Genomic DNA, 18,256 nt, shown 5'->3' with positions numbered 1-18,256 from the left:
CGTGTTTTCTACAAATTACGGTAGACTGTCATGCGTGAGTTTACGTGGAGGCTTGGCTTTTCGCGGCTTTCACGAGAGTTGCATGTCTCGCTGTATCGATTGGGCTTGTGTATTATAATTGTGAGAACCCTGCATGCGCGCGTTTCTTTATGCCGCATCACCGGAGACGCCCGAGGAGCGAAGCCTTTTCAGGCGCGCCGCCTTCTCTACGTCTGGTCGCGCCGAGCCTCGAGGATGTCTCGGTCGATTTGAAAGAAAACGAAAATCTGTTTCTCGACAAGGTAACGGGGAGTCGCCAAAGAAGGGGCTCTACACATCCCACGACGAGGCAAACAGAGGAAGAAAAAGATTCAAAAGCGAAGACTTGACTCACAGCTCTCGCGTTTCCCAGAGTCGTGGAGGGTGCACAGGCACACAGCAATCGAGGGAAATCATTTCCCCGTTTTCGATCACCAGGAACGCCTGACCACTTCCACACACAACTGCATTGTCTTGGCGCCCAACCCCGTCCGCGCAGGACAGAGGCGCGCACGCTGTATTCCATTATCTGCATTGGTGTTCATTCATATAAGACCACCTACAATCCAAGAAAATATACAAATGGTTATCTGCATTTTTGATGGACACTGTGTCGCTGAGGTACAGAGACATAGCTTGAGATGTACGCAGCATCTGTAGGAAAATAGGCCAGACAGGCTTTCCTACACAAAACGAACTGCACTATGGCCTTGCTTGTTTTTGTCTTGGTCTTTTTCCTCCTCTCTTTTCCCGTTCTCTCATCTCTTTCTCCCTCTCTTCTGTTTGTCCTTTTCTCTCCTTCCCTCTTTCTCCTCTCTCCTCTCTTTCTACTCCTCTCTCCTTTCCTCTCCTCTCATGCGCCTCCTCTCTTTCTCCTTTTCTCCTCTCTCTTTCTCCCTTGGTCTCAAAGGTGCCGCGTGTTGGCGGCACGGCGTTGTTCATACGGAGTATAAGGCATATAGGCGATTTGTCCGTTCCTCATGATTCGACAAAGATGTTCCTCTCGATCTTCATGTCCTGCTTCTCTCGCATCTTCAACCCCCATTACTTCGGGGGAAGAGAGAACGTAGCGTTGCCACATCTGTTTGAGGAGATGAGGCGCGATTTCTTCTGACTCGTCTCCCGTTCTTCTGCATTGAGACAGAAACCCCAGCAGAACCGGATCCCGGTCCTTCTCTTCCTTGTCTCGTCTCTGCCTCTGCCGCCGGCTGTGCTCTTCCTCGCTTTCCCCTTTTCTTCTCCCTCCGTCGACTGTCGACTTCCGCAAGCTGTGAGCGTCAAAGAGGCCCTCCTCAATTCCCTCGTGGACTGCAACAGCGAGGGACTCTCGCCCCTGATTGTCGCTCAGCATTTCCCGAATAAAAGTCGAAAAGTCGGTGTCGACTCGAGCGTGAAGCAGCAGGCGTTCCAAGCTCGGGATGGCTTCGTCTGACCACGTCCCCAGGCCACGCACGCGCTCTCCCTCGTCCTCGCTTTCCTCTTCCTCTCTAACTCTCCGTTCTTCTCCTCTGTTTTTCTCTCCGCCTTCTCGCCGTCTGTCGACGGCGGAGTGACGTGGCTGAGCTTTGTCCCAGACGCCCTGCAAGCTCTCAGCGTGTAGTGATGCCCCTGCGTTAAGTGACTGTCCAGGTGTCTGGTTTTGTTTGTGCCACACACAAGGGGAGACAGAGGAAGAAAACGGACGAAAGGAGAACAGGGGAGAAGCAGAGACGAGCGAGTAAGGATCGTGGCACGGGACAGTGGAGGTGAAATGCGGTCGGCGCTTTGGCCCGCCAGAGACAGCGCCAGGGGCTGACGACTCCATGTTGGAAGGGAAGGAGATAAATAGGGAAAAGGCGGGAGAAAAAAGAGAAAGGGGAGAGAAACAGAGAGCAAACGGAACTGAAGGGAGCAAGGCGAGGACAACAGAGCCTGTTACGTCTCGTGAGGAGCAGAATGCGCTTTTAACGAAAGAAGCAATGAGGAACTGAGAGCGAGGAAACCGTTTTTTGTCTCTGTTTTTTCTCGCCGACACGGCATTGTCACACACACATTGATCTCGGCAAAAACCCGTCGTACAAAACTCTTCCGCTTCAGGGCTGTTGCCGCTTCAGACACAAAAAGAGAGCCTCAGCAAACACAAACACGCCGGTGTGACTGTTTAATTTTGTTCCGCAAGCACACCTCTTTTTCTTCCATTCCATCAAGCTACATATGCGAATACATACATGTACATGTGCTGCCAGACATGTAGAATTGCATAGAGATAAACATATATATATATATATACAGATGTGTGTGTATGTATATATATATATATATATATATATATATCTATGAGTATGTATATCTGTGTCTGTCCGTGTGCCTGAATAGGACTACCGATATCTATATTTGCAAATCTAACTGTTTATATCGATACGTTTCTTCATATCTACCCTCTCGCTTTGCGATGGGGGTTGAATATATCGTTTGATCCCCGTCTTGACGGAGGAGAGTGTAGATTGCGTCTCGCGGCGGCTTTGAATTCTTCTGTTTTTTCTCTTCGAAACTTCCGTTTCGCCTCAAGCACTCGCGCATGTCCAGGAAGACCAAAACGTGAAACAAAACACCAACGCCTTTCCCTCAGCCTTTTCTCTCCAAATTTCATTCGACACAGACGGGAGCGTCTCTCCCCTCCTCTGACACCAAGCCCCAGTTCGTACAGCGTTTCGGCCCCCGACGGCTGGGAGGTGTTCGGTCTTCTTTCTCTACTGTCGATTTTCGTTATCGCTGCCTCACCCTCAAAGAAGCGTCCACGTCTCTGCCGCAAACGTTTTCTGTCCGATCTATCTGTGTTTCACTCCTTTTTTTCCTCCGCCACCGAGGCTCCGACCTCCACGGCCAGCTGGTCTCGGCAAGAACCCCAGCGGGACAGCCAAAAACACCGAACAAAAAACACGCCGGAAAGCAGCGTTTCTTCCCCCTCGCAGCCTCGCCAGGTAGAACAGGTAGGAGAACGCTCGACGGCTCTTCTTTTCCTCGATTTTTCGTCAAAATCTCAACAACAAATTCCCCGTGGCCTTCCGGGCGGGAGTGGGGGCTGGCTACCCAGGGGGGGCCCCACGCTGGCGTCAGATGTGAGCGGCAGAGGCGGGCCACAGTCCATCGCCAAGGAAAGAAAATGGAGAAAAGAGAAAACAGAGCTTCCTTCACCTTGCTCACCTTCCTCCTTTACGCGATCGGACGCGTGAGGGTTTGCCCCTCCTGAAGAATCTTCAGACTCGGAACATTTGAGCATTTCACGAGAAATTCCCGAGAGAAGGGCGGCAAACAGTTAGCTATCGAGACACTCGGGCGTGTCTTGTGGTCCCGCCTGCGGCAGTGACGGGTTTGCGGGCTTTTGCCTTTTCTTTTTGAGGCCATAGGGCGTTCGTGTCGGGCTGGGAAAGAGAACCATTCCAGTGTGTCTTTGGTTTTTGAGAAAACGGCGCGCTTTCCTCGTCTTTTAGGGGATTTCCGCGACGGAAAAACGTCGGACAGGCCCCTCGACGCCGGCTCAGAGGTCGAGAAGCGGCGGGAGGCCGTGGCGCTCGACACTTCCCAGTTCACGGGAGGTGTACTTACACCTGAAACCCGTTGCCAGCATGCGTGTACGTTTTCTTTCTCCGGTGTGGCATTACTGAACCATCTTCCCTTCCTTCAATCCAGCTGAAAGAACATGGACGAACGAGCAGACGGTGCGGGTACTCTCTCTGCTTCATCTTCTTCCTCCTCTGCCTCATCTTCTTCCTCCCCCTCTTCTTCCTCCCCCTCTTCCTCTTCTTCCTCATCGTCCTCGTCTTCTTCCTCTCTTTCCTCCCCGCTCGCTTCGTCTTGCCCTCCTCGTGGTCACGAAGAACGTCCTTTCTTTCCTAGCCTCGCCACAGTCAAAAACGAGGACACAGCGGAGGTCGAAGGCTCTCCGTTCGCGGGAGAAAGAGAAAACGATCGACACCCAAGGCAAGGTGAAGCGATCTACGCTGCTTCTCCCCGTCAAGATGCAGAGATCGGCATGATGGCACAAAAAGAGGAAGAAGAGAAAGAGGAAGATGAGAAGGAAGGGAAAGAAGAGAAAGAGGAAGATGAGAAGGAAGGGAAAGAAGAGAAAGAGGAAGATGAGAAGGAAGGGAAAGAAGAGAAAGAGGAAGATGAGAAGGAAGGGAAAGAAGAGAAAGAGGAAGATGAGAAGGAAGGGAAAGAAGAGAAAGAGGAAGATGAGAAGGAAGGGAAAGAAGAGAAAGAGGAAGATGAGAAGGAAGGGAAAGAAGAGAAAGAGGAAGATGAGAAGGAAGGGAAAGAAGAGAAAGAGGAAGATGAGAAGGAAGGGAAAGAAGAGAAAGAGGAAGATGAGAAGGAAGGGAAAGAAGAGAAAGAGGAAGATGAGAAGGAAGGGAAAGAAGAGAAAGAGGAAGATGAGAAGGAAGGGAAAGAAGAGAAAGAGGAAGATGAGAAGGAAGGGAAAGAAGAGAAAGAGGAAGATGAGAAGGAAGAGAAAGAAGAGAAGGAGGAAGAAGAGGAAGAGGGAGAGACACCTGGACAGGATGAAGAGATACAGCCGCTTGCACCTGCCGCGGAGGCACCACAGGTGGACCCCGGCAAAGAGGAGGAAGGATTCGAAATGGAAGAAAGGGAAGACGGAGGCAAACAGGAAGACCCCGGCAAAGAGGAGGAAGGATTCGAAATGGAAGAAAGGGAAGACGGAGGCAAACAGGAAGAGCCCGATCGAAGGGACGAGGTGACAAGATTTCCGCTTTCGTCTGACGGCTTTGCCGACCGCCTTGCTCGCGGCGAAGAACCTGCGGAGAGCGGCGGCCACGCCCACGAGAGTGAGAGGTCTGCGAGCCGAGGAGAAGACGGAAAGCGGCAGCGGCAAGAGCGAGGAGACGGGCAAGAAGGCGAATGTGAAAACGAAGAGCACACGCGGATACGCTACCATCGGAGTTTTGGCGAGCCATGCCCGTCTCCAAAGCGTCTGTGTGCGTCCCCAAACAGCGGGCTTGACCTTCCAGAGTACGTCGACGGCTACAGCACGCGATTCTACGGAAGACAGGCTTTTTCCCCCTTCACTCCAGAAGAGAAAGAAGAAGATTTCTTTGCAGCATCGCCGCCTCGCTTTCCACCGGAGTCCCCCTCTGGTCAACCTCGCTTTTCACATTGTTCGTCCTCTTCCTCTCCGCCGGACGAAAACGAAGAGCATCTCCCCTCCCCTCCTCTCTCTCCTGTCTCCAGATACGAAACAGAATCGCGAGCACGGCTTTCTTCTTCTCGTCCTTTCTCTCCTCACTCTCCTTCTTCTCCCCCCTCTTCCCCTCCCTCTTGTCCTTCATCGTATTCTCCTTCTCGTCCCTCCTTTCCCTCTACAAATCCGGAGCCGGCTGTTTCCTCTGTCGTTTCTCCCTCCCGTGTGTCGCATGCGTCTTCGTCTGCAGTCAGCGAGTCGGCTTTTGCCCAGTTCGTCGCCGAGGCAAGTGCGCAGACTCGCGCGTTTCCGACAGCCTGGAAGGGCCTTCTTCCCTCGTTCGCGAACGCAGCCAACCGCGCAGTGCACGGGGAAGTTCTCGCCCTGAGAGATAAAACCCAGGCGCTGAACCTGCAAATCGCGGAAAGGGAAGAGAGGTCAAAGTTGATGGAGGTGCACTTGCGGCATCTCCTGGCCGAGGCGAAGACACTCGCCGGGATTGTGAAGGCAAAGCAAGACGCTGCGGAGACGGACCGTCACGTCGCAGATCTGCATCGGCGACACTTGGGGAAAGTTGAGAGCGAGAAGAAGACCGTTCAGAACGAAATTGCAGCCTTCCAGCAGAGGCTCCTCTCCGTGCAGGCAGACGCGGTGACGAGCAGCGAGAAAGTCGACAAATTCAAGCTGCAAATGAACTGGAACGAAGACGAACTCAGCCAGTGGGTGGCCGCCGAGAAACAGAAACAGGTGAGAAAGCAGCGGAAACGAAGCGACAGGTGAAAAAGGATGGGAAAAGAAGAACCCGGGGATGGGAAACGAAAAGGGGCTAGAGGTGGAAAGAGGCCCCAAACGAAGGGAGAACGCGAATCCCCTGGTGTGGAACTCACGCAGCCAAGACACGCGGAAAGGAGAGAAGGAAACCTGACAACTAGAAGACGCAGCATCTCGAGCAGAAACACACAGAAAGAAGACTCTGGACCGCAAAAATCAGCGTAGATGCCGCAAATGGGGGTGCGAGTGCGAGGAGTAAAGAGAGAGTGCGTGGAAGAGAGCAAGACAGAGAGAAAGCGAGAGGCTTAGTGTTCAATCGAGATTCTGGAGCCTTTCTTTCAGTGGAACTGTTTTTTCACTTTTCTTCTGCCGCACATTGAAACGCGTTCGCGCTCTGCATCAGTCCTCGCCCTCTTCAAGAGAGCTAGGTTCCGCCGCTTTCTTTTTCGAGCTCCTTTAAGATCACGACTCGGAGGCGGTGCAAAGGCGTCGACAGTCCCCCTTCACATCGAAGCATCCTGCCGGTCTTTGTAGAGTCGTTAAGGAAATGTCCACTCGCCTCTCTCTGCCACCTTGGAGCTCGCAGAAAACGGGGCTCGGCGTTTTCTCAGAGTCTCCTTTAAAGGGCCTTAGTGTCTCCTTAAAAGGGCCTTGGTGTCTCTTTAAAGGGGCCTCGGTGTCTCTTTAAAGGGGCCTTGGTGTCTCCTTAAAGGGGCCTCGGTGTCTCTTTAAAGGGGCCTTGGTGTCTCCTTAAAGGGGCCTTCGTGTCTCTTTAAAGGGGCCTTCGTGTCTCTTTAAAGGGGCCTTCGTGTCTCGTTTAAAGGCCTTAAAACGTATCGTCACAAGGGGCATCTCGTCTGCATCCTTTCTACAGGATGATCGCCTCGAAGTGGAGCGTCTCCAGCGGGCAGACGAGCGCGAGGTGAAGCAGCTGACGCTTCAGATCGAGAAGCTCAGCTTGGAAACACAGGCACAGAAAACGAAACTTCACCAGCGTACCACAGACGCCAAGACGCTGCGAATCGAACTGCAGGCGGCAGCCCGCCACTTTCGCTCTTTGCAAGAAGACCGCCTCCACGTCATTGAGCAGTGGTCTGTCAACTCTGCACAGATATAAATAGCTGTCGCTCAATATGTATATATATATATATATACATACATACAAATATTAAGATTGTGATATATTTATAGCTATGTATTTTAGGTGGATAGAGGTAGCGGCATCTATGTGTACATGTAAATATACTTATAGTTGGACGTATATATATATATATATATATATATATATATATATATATATATATATATATATGGTGCTATAAGCATATATGGATATATTTAGTTATGCTTCCTGATGTACGGACATGAAAATCGGTACATAAATATGTAAACCTAGATGCATGTAGATAGGGATATCTATATAGTGCTGTAGATACGTATATACATATATATACTCTCTTCTCAGGGAGGCTGCTCTGGAGGGAATGAAACAGCGCGATGAGGCGATCAAGGACGCAGCAGCGCGATACGGCGTCGCCCAAGAAGAAGTTCGTCAGAAGATCGACAAACTAGGTACGAGAGAGAAACAGGGTTTTTTTTTGCTGGTCGCGTCTTGCCGCGTTTCTCAACAATATCTCCTTTTTATTTTCCCGAGGCCTGTCGCTCTTCGTCTCTCTCCACTTCTCCCTCTTCTCCCTCAACTTCTCTGTCTTCTTCGCCCTTTTTTCTTCCTTCTGCGCCTCGCTTTGCTTTTCTGACGTGTCGCCGCTCTCGGCTCCTTTATGTTTTTCCTTTTCTTCTCATATTCGGTTTCTTTGCTTGCTATCCGCACCCCTCGCAGGCCGCCTGAGAACCTTTACGGCGGAGCAGCAAGCTGCGAACAACGCGCTCCTCAAAGAGCTTCACCAGCTGGAGAAAAAGATCGAAAAATTTCGTGGAGAATTCGCCGACGCAAAGACTCGCCTCGCCATCGTTCACGAAGCCGTACGAAACAGCGAAGAACAACGAATGATAAACACAAGGAATCGGGAGGATGACCCCTGGCGCCGTTGATTCGCCACACTACTGGGAACTAGATAACTATGCACCGTGAACAGATGCACAGATGTACTTGACCGCTGTTCGGGCTTTTAGATATATATATGTGTATATCTATATATTCATATATAGATATATATGAATATATATACATCTATAAATAAATATATATAGATATATATATACATCTAAATATATATATCAATAAATATATAAAAAAAATTTATATATATGTACATATATGTGCATATATATATTTATATATATCAATCCATATATAAATAATATATATATATATATATATATATATATATTTGTTATGCCCATCGATACGTACACGCATAAGGTTGGCTGTTTTCGTATGTCTGTGTGGGCTCCTATACACGTATATGCACATAAACAATTACACACCGATAAGGCACGGATGGTCGAAGCACACCTAGGAAGTGTCGGTAGACACCTACCCTATCAGCTGACATCTCTCATCGAATTCATCCATGTATATATATAGGTAGATCGATAGGCAGATAGATAGACTCGGTATATATATATATATATATATATACGGAGATATCTCGAGATTAATGTCGATGTATATCGGTGTATACTTGTGTGTGGGGAGGTATTTGAGGACGCATCTTAAGGACCAGAAAATGCGAGACGAGACGGCTGCAGCGCCCTCCTCAGCAGGGGCCAAACAGTGGCGACGAAAAGCTCTGAAAAGGGATAGGCGAAACACTCGATAGTTTGTTGCTGCATGCGCGTCAGCACCGCCAGCAGGGTGATAGTCAAAAAATCGCGTGCCTCTGTGTTAACAGCCCAGAGGGGGCCCAAAAGATCGCTGTCCATGGGGCAAATGACGAATCGCATAGCAACGCGTAATATCTCTAGTATGAGAATTCTCTGCATTCTCTCTTGCGTGTCTGCGCGTTTGTTTTCCCTTTCCCCTGCCTGCTTCTGTATATTCTTTCCTCCGTGAGCTTCGCTTCTGCCTTCTCTTCTGGATCTTCCCTCTTACGGTGTTTCTCGCTTTCTGTTCTTCCTTCTCTCCCGCCCGTCGTTCTCTTCGGCGTCTCACGCATGCGCCTACTTCTCTGCCTCTCAACCTCGCGTTTTTTTCTGCCCGCCTGCTCGCTCTGTCTCTCTCTTCCTCTCTCCTTTCTCTCTGTCTCTGGCGTCGGTTCTTCTTCCTCTCCTTCTCTCTCCTCTATTTTTCGAGCGGACTTTCTCTGCTTTTTCGGCTTCTCTCAGGGCGAAGAAGTCCGTGCCCAGCTCTCTGCTGCGACGGCGTGCATGTCAAAGAACAAATCGGAAATCGATCATTTGACTGCTTTGTTGGAGACAAAGAGACAGGCGCTGGCTGCGTTGACGCAACGCTGCGCTCAAGCGAAGAGCAAAATGAAGAAGGAACTTTTGAACTCGAAAGAGAAGGACGACGGGCTCCACCAAGCAGAGGCCTTCTGCAAACACATCGAGACGACATACGAAAACCTGGAAAAACAAGTGAAGAAAGGCCGAGAAGAACTTTTCGAAGCCTCACAGAACTACTCTGCTCAGGAGACTTTAAACCAAACGACAAACTCGGAGATTAACAGTTCACAAGCCGCTCTAAGGAATCTCGGAGTACGACGCACACACCCACAAGAATCAAGCCAAACACAACCCTATATATAGATGTAGATATAGATAGGTAGATAGATAGACAGATAAAGTCTAGACAAGTACAGGAATAGATATTTAGACCAATGAACCATTTATTCACATGCAGTTCTATGTGTGCCAGAATATAAGAGCATATATATAGAGGAATACATATTTGTATTGCCCTATGCAGCGGAACAAACATGGATATGCATCAGCCTATATTTATGCATAAATAGATAGATGTACAAGACGAGGAATAGCGTAAGAAGACTAAGTGATCTTATCACGGGTATATCGCGATATGCATGTACGGGAAATCAATGCGACAAGATTTCTATCTTAACATAGGTGTAAAGAGATTTACGCTCATGGATACGACAGAGAGGACGAGTCACAGCGATGAAAGGCCCCCCTCAATCCTGCTTGGGGAGTGCGCAGAAAACTCACGGAAGCACGAAGAAATTAAGGCTTGCCGCAGACTCACAGCGAACCTTCGGAGCACGCGACAGAAGAGACAGAAAACGCATTAAGTGTGTGTAGTCCGACAGTAGGCAATACAAGCATTGTAAAAATCATCCTTATTGAAATATAAATATATATAAACGTGCATATGCTTGTATATGTATAAGCATGTGGACAAGCATCCACGTAGATACATGTATATAAATAAATGAGAAAGCGCCTGACTGTACATTTGTATGTATGTTTGTGTCGAGGCACCAACTCATCGGATCGTCGTTTGAGTAGAGGGATACAAGAGCGATTCGCAGCCTTTTCCGTTCTTTGGGCCCTTCATCCACCGTGTTGCGGGTTGGCGAATTTGTCGGCATGTTGTCTTGCGCCAGCTGACTGAGGTGTACATACAGCTCCAGAGAGGTCACAAGAGACCGTTGTTCCCCGTTTTCTTCTGAAGTTGGGATTTTTGAACGACCGATTCGTTTTCTGTTTTGTTTCGCAGCTGCAACTGCAAAAACTGGATCAGGAGAGACAAAGACAGCAGGAGCTTCTCTACGCTGTCGAATTCCAGTCTCAGTTGATGCAGCGGAAAGTGGCGAGAGCGGCGGGGCACCGAGGCGTTGCGGAAAAAAAAGACCTTCAGGCAAAAATCGCAAAACTTGAGATCGTGCGTCGTTCTCCCATTCCCTTCCGGTTGCTTCAGCCAACCCTCTGGAAACCAAAGATTTAGACCGGTAGAAGGCACAAACGAGACTGAGAGCATTAGAAAGGACAGGCAAGATTTGAAGCATTCGAAAACACTGGCGAGTCGCCTGAGAGACACCGCAGGTGTGTGCTTGGCTTTCACGTCTCCGCTGCTCCCAGATTCTAACGCAACAATGCCAGCAATGCCAGATGCTCAACACCCAGACAAAGCGTCTTGAGAGCGAATTGAGGTGGGCTTCTATTCCGGCTCTCTCCTGTCCTTTTCTTGATTTCCCTCTCTTTGTCTTCCTTCTCTCTCGCTCTCTCCTTGCTGCTCCCTCCGCTGGTCTCCCCCCTTTTCCCCACAAGCATGGCTGTATCGCTACCCACATACGTCTCTCCCTATATATACATGTATGTATTGAAGTGTAGATAAGGATACAGCCTTATCCCTAGATATACAACTTAATGGATAGCGACGAAGGATACGTTCAAATAGATACAAGTATTTATATATATATATATATATGGTATTGTAAATCACCACATACGGAGGACCGCAAGTAGGTTTTACTTCAGTGCACTTCCACGCGTCTCGAGAGCTCGATGTTTGCAAAGGAGTGTCACGGTTTGCGTTTTTTCTAGAAAGTCTCAGCGCGCGTTTCAGCGTCGCGAGTCGGAGGCATCTGCCCTAGAGAACAACGTCGCCGATTCGCGCCTCGAGTGCGAATTCCTCAAGCGTGAAGTTTTAAACACGCAGAAAGAAAAGGAGCTTGTCGGTGTGCAGCAAGACACACTCAAGCTTGACGTAAGCTGCATGCATGCTGCGATTCTCTCTGCTTCCCGCGCCAGCATTTGGGCACCCGCAGCCCACCTTGACGCGCCAAAGAGCTTCTCCGCGTCGAACGGAAACAACGGAAACGCGACCAAATACACTGTTGAGTTTCGATGGCGCCAGGGCGGACTGAAAAGCCACATTTATTTGCATGCAGGATGAGGTCCTTGATACACATCCAGATCAATGATCGGACATGTACACTCATGCATCGCCTTCCGCGTCTCTCTGTACGTGTATGTTCACAATCGGTTTGCTTCTCAGGGGCTATATGCATATACCTGTAGCACAGATACGTGCACGTCTACACTCTTCCGTGCAACTCCGCGTGCAGTTGAATGGTGGTGAATATTGATATTTGCCTGGCGTTTACGCAGTTTCTTGAACTCAGGGAACTGCATCCACGTCGCTGTATTATTCACTGTGGGCCCTCCTGCCCCAGTTGCACATGTGCTCCGTCAATGCGCATCGAGTGGCAAAGAGTGCTGCAACAAAGAGCTAGAAACGGAAATATCAAACACTTCAGTCGGGACCGTCGAGTGCATCGTCAACACCCGTACTATAACCCATAGCTGTTCATTGTGGGGTGGTGAAAAGTGTACAGCAGTCAGAGCTTGGTTGTCTGTATCTCGCGTAAATGGAGTGCGGTAGACTCCAACAACGTAACACACACATTTGTAAACGTAGGAAGCCTTTCCCTGCGCCTGAGGCAACAGGAGGCGCAACAAGTACACCGATGAATGTTGTCCTCGCGGGTTCCCGCCGCCGCATAAACGAATTCTCCTTCGCTCTTTTTACTGATCCTCTTCCCAACTGCCCCCACCATCCCCCCCCCCCCCGTGTGAACGGAAGCCTGGAAGCACCTTTTTCAAAGCTCAAACGCCGGGGAACCTGTTGTTGCTGTATCTGGCCGCCGTGCGGGGAAAATGCGTTTTCTCTGGCAGGTGCGCCGCCTCCGAGAGCAACTGCGCGAACAGACTGAAGCGCTCACGGCGGCGGAAAATGAAAAGCTACAGAGTCAGCACACCATCGAGGAAGAAATCTTGAAGGCGGAGCATCGGCTCGAGCTCGCCAAGACTGCAGCTGTAAGGACAGTTGAGGCAAAGATTGCCAGCAGGGCGCGCCTGTGTCAGGCGCAAAAGAGGAAAACGCGCATTGAGGAGAAAATGGAAGGACGTGGGAAGACGGAAATTGAAAGACAGCCAGCCTGAAAAGGTGAAACGGAAGAGGAGCTGTGAAGGGGGCAGCGAATCTTTGATGTTGCCTGGCGCTAAACAGGAATGGACTGCATACACCCAACGACAAGACCGATAGCAGAGGCTCCGACTTAAGTCGGGAAACAGAGGAAGAGATCCCTAGACGAATCAAGTGGTTCTAGAAAAAACGTTCGTGTCAGAAAAATGAAAGGGACAACGCGGCAAGCTGAGAGCCAACTTGTCTCCAGCGGCAGAACTGTGACTGGAGAGAGGATAGGTTCAGCAGACGTGCGTTGCGATTCCGACAAAACAAGATGGAAGGTGTTTTCGCAGAATATGCAGACGCCCTTTTTTTCGCAGCTCCCAACCTGCACTGCGTGCATGTTGATCCCATTTTGGAAAGAGAGACCAGAAGCAAAACACGCGTTCGCTGAAAACGTTTTTCTTCTGTTTCGTGCCCTCGTCCTTGTGTCTGCAGAGAGCAGTCGACGAAGAGCGTCATCGTCTCGCTCTCGAGGCTTCCAACCGGAAAGCAAAAATCACCAACCTGCAAAGCAAGTACGCCGTCGTTGTTCAGGTGAGAAGCACAGTCAAACTGCGCTCTTTCGCTCCACCCTGACGAACGCTGCCTCACCCATACGCATATTCACTTACCCATAGCGAGAAGCAGGAATATATCAATGTACGTCTACCGAAGACTGTAGGCCTGCGCCCATACAGAATAGATAACATCACATCGGAACATTTTCATCCATCTGTATACATGTACAGTTTTCTCAGCTTGCCGCCTACAATCATTCACCAGCAAGCGAAACGTCTAGAGCTCTCCATATATGCATGTAGATGTCTAGGATTGAACTGTGACTCCTTCCTTCCCTTTCTGTCAGTCTTCCTCGCGTTTGATTTGTTCCTCGCGCATGCTGTAGCTGGTTCTCTGATTCACACATTTCGTTTCAGAAAATCCACCTGGAAGAGGGCGACGGAGGCGGCGAAAGGTCCCAGGCGTATTACATCATCAAGGCGGGGCAGGTAATCGCTGAGGCTGCGGTTGCGCAAGAGGATTCCTATCCGTTGTTCTATGTGTGTCTGGTGAAAAAAAATGAAGGCAGCAAAGAAGAGGTGCCGTTCTCCGCGGGGGTTCAATTCCTCCCACACGCGCCGATAAAACGGAAGAACGCATTGTGTGCCTTGTGCGTGCGTGTTTGTGCGACGCGAAACACTGAAAGTCCCTTATTCCTTTTGCAGTTCCAGCTGTGCAGGTACACGCAGCTTTCGAAAAACACGGGTCTCCGTGGGTGAGAGGGTACATACTTGAGTGTGTCTATTGAGATAGGTGTGCATCTCGGTTCAGACGTAAGCGCCGATTTTTCTGTTTTTCTATTCGCGGCGGCCAAGTGCACTCGCTTGCAGTTCCCTCCCAACTGTTCCGCGGCACCTGTCCCCAGCAACGGTATTCTTTCAGGGTCTGTCGATATGAGCCAATGCACAAAGATACATTTTGCCCTCGAGAGCTATACTAAATATCTTCACGTATGTAAGGTCTCTACGTGGACATGTGGGGATGTTTTCCTCCTCCTGCACAGACGAAGTCGTGGACAGGACCACGTCTCCGCCTGTTTTGGGTTCGTTCGGGGCTTTTCCTGCGTGTTTTTTCCAGGAGAAGGAGGAGCTTCAGCGTATCGGAGATGAACTGGATCAGCGAATTCGGGATGCAGAAAGCGAGAGCCGCTCACTCTCGTTGACGCTCGATCAGTTGCGTGCGGCGAATGGCCAGTTTCGGCGCGCGCTGAGCGAGGAGTCGTCCTTCGTCCAGAATCAGAAAGAAGTTCGAGACGACCTGGAGAAGCAAGTGAAAGATGCACGCGACGCCGTCTTTGACAAGAAGGAGCGACTCCGTGGCCTGCAGGAAGAGCTTTCGGCAGAAAGAGAAAGGTTCCACGAGGCCGAAAGGTTCTTCCATACTCTGCGGACACGCAAACAGGTAGCGACTCCCGATGCGAATTGGGACGTAACCTGAGCTCAACATATACATCGCGGCAGGAAGAGAAGAAGGTGAAAGGAGGCCGAGAGCGGTACCAGCGCGCACACGAAAGTCCTAGAGAACCCGCAGTTCCTTGTTTTTCACTCTCTTCCCTCTGCTCCTTCCTTCGTTTTTTCTCGCCATTTCGAGCCTCATCATCGGCGTGTTCTCTGCAGGAATCTATCGCAACGCTGGAAGGCCTCAGGCGAGAAGTGGAATCTCAACAAGAGAAGCTGCGTCGCGCCGTCGACCGACATAAACGGGCGGTAAAACTCGCTCGGAAAAAAAAGCTTTTGCCGCCGGCAAAACCAGTATCTTCGCCTTCCTCCCGTCCCACCTCTCCCCCGTCTTCTCTCGGATTCAATCCCACTTTGCAAACTAATCTGGAGATGGAACCCCACCTCGAGAGCTTGCGACATCACCTTCAGGCGCTGCGGGCCTCTCTGGCGTAAGCGCCAGAGGGAGAAACGCAAAGAAACGAAAGCGAGAAAGACGCTAGTTGGGGAAAAATGAAAACGCGAAAAGGCAAAGGGGAGAGAACTCCTCTTACGAAGGCTGAAGTTCGTGCATGGAGGCGCAGTGGGCACGACACCCTTAGGCTCCTGGCGGGTTTTGCTGAACAGAGACACGCGTGTGCTAGCTCGCCGAGCTCAAAAGAACGAACCCAAGCGCCAACCAGAGTGCAAAGAAATCTCTGGGGTTTTCGGAAACGGAGTGAAACGGATACTGCTGTCTTCACTTTTTAGCGAAACAAAGTCTAGGTTGACATGCTGCAAGCCCCAGATTTCACCTTAAGATGGGGCGTTCACGGGAAGAAGATACGGCCGCATCTACGTCTAGATACGTACACTTCACAAATACATGTTTTTATATAGAGAGAGATATGCGTTGGTGCGTATTGGTGGACAATACCTTCCACTTTCGTTCTTATGCTTGGCATATATGGATATATATATATATATATACATATATATATGGAGAGAGAGAATACATCTGTATATATTTAGAGAGAGAGATTAGATAGAGAGATCCCTACACGGCTCGAAGGGTTTTTGCTTCTGTCTAAGAGAGGCGGAGTTGTTGGGTCGCGTGATCTGCGGTTTGCAGTATGGCGCTCGAAGAAGTCGGCGATGTTCCTGAGGACGTGAAAAATGCGCTGAGCGCTCACGGTGAGTTCCGTTTGGTCATAAAGGAAAGAAGGCACACAGACGGTGCCGGTTCAGGTGAAGAAGAAAAAAGCGCAGAAGGGGAGGAGCGAGAAAAGACGTAGAGAGGAACGTTAACACCGGGTGAACATCTGGTGCTAAGCAGAAACATGAGAGGACAAAGGTGGTGAACCGGGGAGTTGGATCCTCAGCGAAAGGAACAGGAAAGGCCGAAATAGAAGACGGATTTAGAGGATGAAGACGCAGGAAGGAGCAAACGACATGCAAAGCGTGAGGAGAGAGTCATCGAGGAAACGAAAGGGGGATGAACTCGAAACAAACAAGGGAGAGAGAGGCGAGTGGGGAATAGAGTTGCAGGCCCAGACCAGTCGTGAGTCGAGCGCAACGACAGCGAGGGATTCAGTGTGCTTTCCTGCGCTCTCCGAGAATTTTCTCAAACAAAAACGTGGCAACCGCAAACACCCGCACAGAGAGGCCTTTCTGGTCTTCTTCCCATTCCTGCTTGCGCCCCCCGGGATGTTTTCGGTTTTGCCTGTTTTTCCTGTTTAGGCGTGCGTTTGAGTTCTCGACCTCCCTCTGGACTTTCCTCCGCTCTCAGCTCTGGCATGACGTCTCAGAGTGTTTCGAGTTCGGTTTCAATTCGCAAAGACGAACTACCAGACTTCCTTTCTCATTCTTCGTCTCTATCTCCCCCTTCGTCCCTTCCTTCTCCTGGAGCCTCTCCCTTTCCAGAAGCAGAAAAAGTTAGAATTCCACTAACGCCCGTCTCGCTGCCTCCTCCAGGAGTCGCTACTTCCCCAGCGGGGAAGGCGCGGGTTGGGGTTCTCAGCCGACCCGTCGCCAAAATGCATTCGTTCCCTTCCGCACTTCCTGCTGCCCTTTGTAATTTGGCCGTCGTTGTACACCGCAAATCTTCCGGGAGCGACAGAGAGCAGGAAAACGCGGGTGACAAGGCGCAAGACAGAGGCATACGAAAGAGCCAGAGTGAAAGAGGTGTCTCGACGTTGGGTGTGACTGGTGCTTTGAGAGCGAGGAATAAGGAAACAGACAGCCAGCACGAGAAGATGACAGAGGCACAAAGGAAAAGATAGACGAAAAGAAAGACAGGGGGCGATGGGTTCGAACAAACTCGAGACGAAGGTGCCTACGGCAGAAGATGCATGTGGACACACAAATGCAGGTACATAATATATATATATATATATGTCCGTTCAGACGTAATGCGAGTTAAGGACAGTCCAGTTGTGTATACGGGGACATTGTGGTATGCTTACCGTTGAATTCGTGATTCTCTGAGCACCATTCAGGGGCATCCTATTCACAGGAAAGCCGAATCAGTGCTAGCAAACGTTCTGGCCAAACGGATATCGCCTTGCAAAGAAGGCGAGAAAGCATAAAGAGTGTGTGTATGCTGTTGCGTAAATACATGCGTGCGTTCATCTGAGCGCATAGGTATGCTTCTTCATGCATAATTATACATAAGCGCGTTGTTTCTGAGTGTTTGATTCATGCCACATGATCGTACTCTGTTATCGTGAGGTAGGTCGACCGGGAAAGAACAGCCGCTCCCACGTGATTTCCGTCGTCAGGCATTGTCACCTCAGACTACCAGTAGAAAAAGGGGAAATGAAGTGCGGGTCTTGAGTGAGCGCGATGTTAAAGAGACAAAGGATAGCGTTTCCTTCACGCGTGAGGTGAAATGACGGCGGCGTGGTCAGCGGAACAGGTTCTTTCGTCCCGTTTTCCTCGGCATATTAACCCCAGCTCTATTGGATAATGATGTGGAAAACTGGTCGCACGACATAAGCACTGCATGGAATGTTAACTACATGCTAGAGTGTTTTTGGTACCAACCAAACTCTTTTACAACGTTGTGCCCAACAACCTCATTTGCGTGAACGGTACAATATTTTTTTCTTAATCAGGATAGGCACGATCACGGCTACCACTCTCGCCGCCACACCATCCACAAATGTTTCTCCCTCTAGAAAGACTCTCCTCCTGAACTGTACACCCCATTTTCGGCGGGGTACACATCCGTTCAAGATAGCTCGCGCTATTGACCGAGTACGAAACCGAACCGTGTGTACGGGTAGAACGCGGGGAAATCTGGAGACGCACATCTTCACCGTTTACGGCGACGGCGGACTTCAGGGAGTCCAAGGGGTTGAGATCCGCTCCACCTTGGAGTTAAACTGATTTGGAAAGGCATCAAACTCTCGCTTTTTTTGTTGCGGGACTCCGGGGCGG

At 50.1% G+C, this 18,256-nt stretch overlaps 2 protein-coding genes across 2 annotated transcripts; both read left to right on the top strand.

Annotated features, from left to right (window-relative positions):
• Positions 1–3,697: 3,697 nt before the first annotated feature.
• NCLIV_062070 (hypothetical protein) lies at positions 3,698–7,085 on the top strand (the record flags this gene model as incomplete). The annotated part of the gene is made up of 3 exons (XM_003885758.1): positions 3,698–4,844; positions 5,448–5,944; positions 6,843–7,085. The coding sequence occupies 3 exons, from the start codon at positions 3,698–3,700 to the stop codon at positions 7,083–7,085; spliced, it is 1,887 nt and encodes a 628-aa protein (XP_003885807.1).
• A 367-nt stretch (positions 7,086–7,452) lies between these two features.
• NCLIV_062060 (hypothetical protein) lies at positions 7,453–15,292 on the top strand (the record flags this gene model as incomplete). The annotated part of the gene is made up of 11 exons (XM_003885757.1): positions 7,453–7,540; positions 7,809–7,951; positions 9,257–9,628; positions 10,608–10,772; positions 10,970–11,040; positions 11,435–11,597; positions 12,569–12,709; positions 13,299–13,397; positions 13,778–13,849; positions 14,478–14,801; positions 15,017–15,292. 11 exons carry the CDS (start codon positions 7,453–7,455, stop codon positions 15,290–15,292), a joined length of 1,914 nt encoding a protein of 637 aa, XP_003885806.1.
• Between the last annotated feature and the right edge of the window lie 2,964 nt (positions 15,293–18,256).

Source organism: Neospora caninum, chromosome XII (genome assembly GCF_000208865.1).
Source record: "Neospora caninum Liverpool complete genome, chromosome XII".
Classification (NCBI taxonomy): domain Eukaryota; phylum Apicomplexa; class Conoidasida; order Eucoccidiorida; family Sarcocystidae; genus Neospora; species Neospora caninum.
The sequence above is the reverse complement of the archived record's forward strand: the minus strand, read 5'-3'. Positions and strand labels throughout refer to the sequence as shown.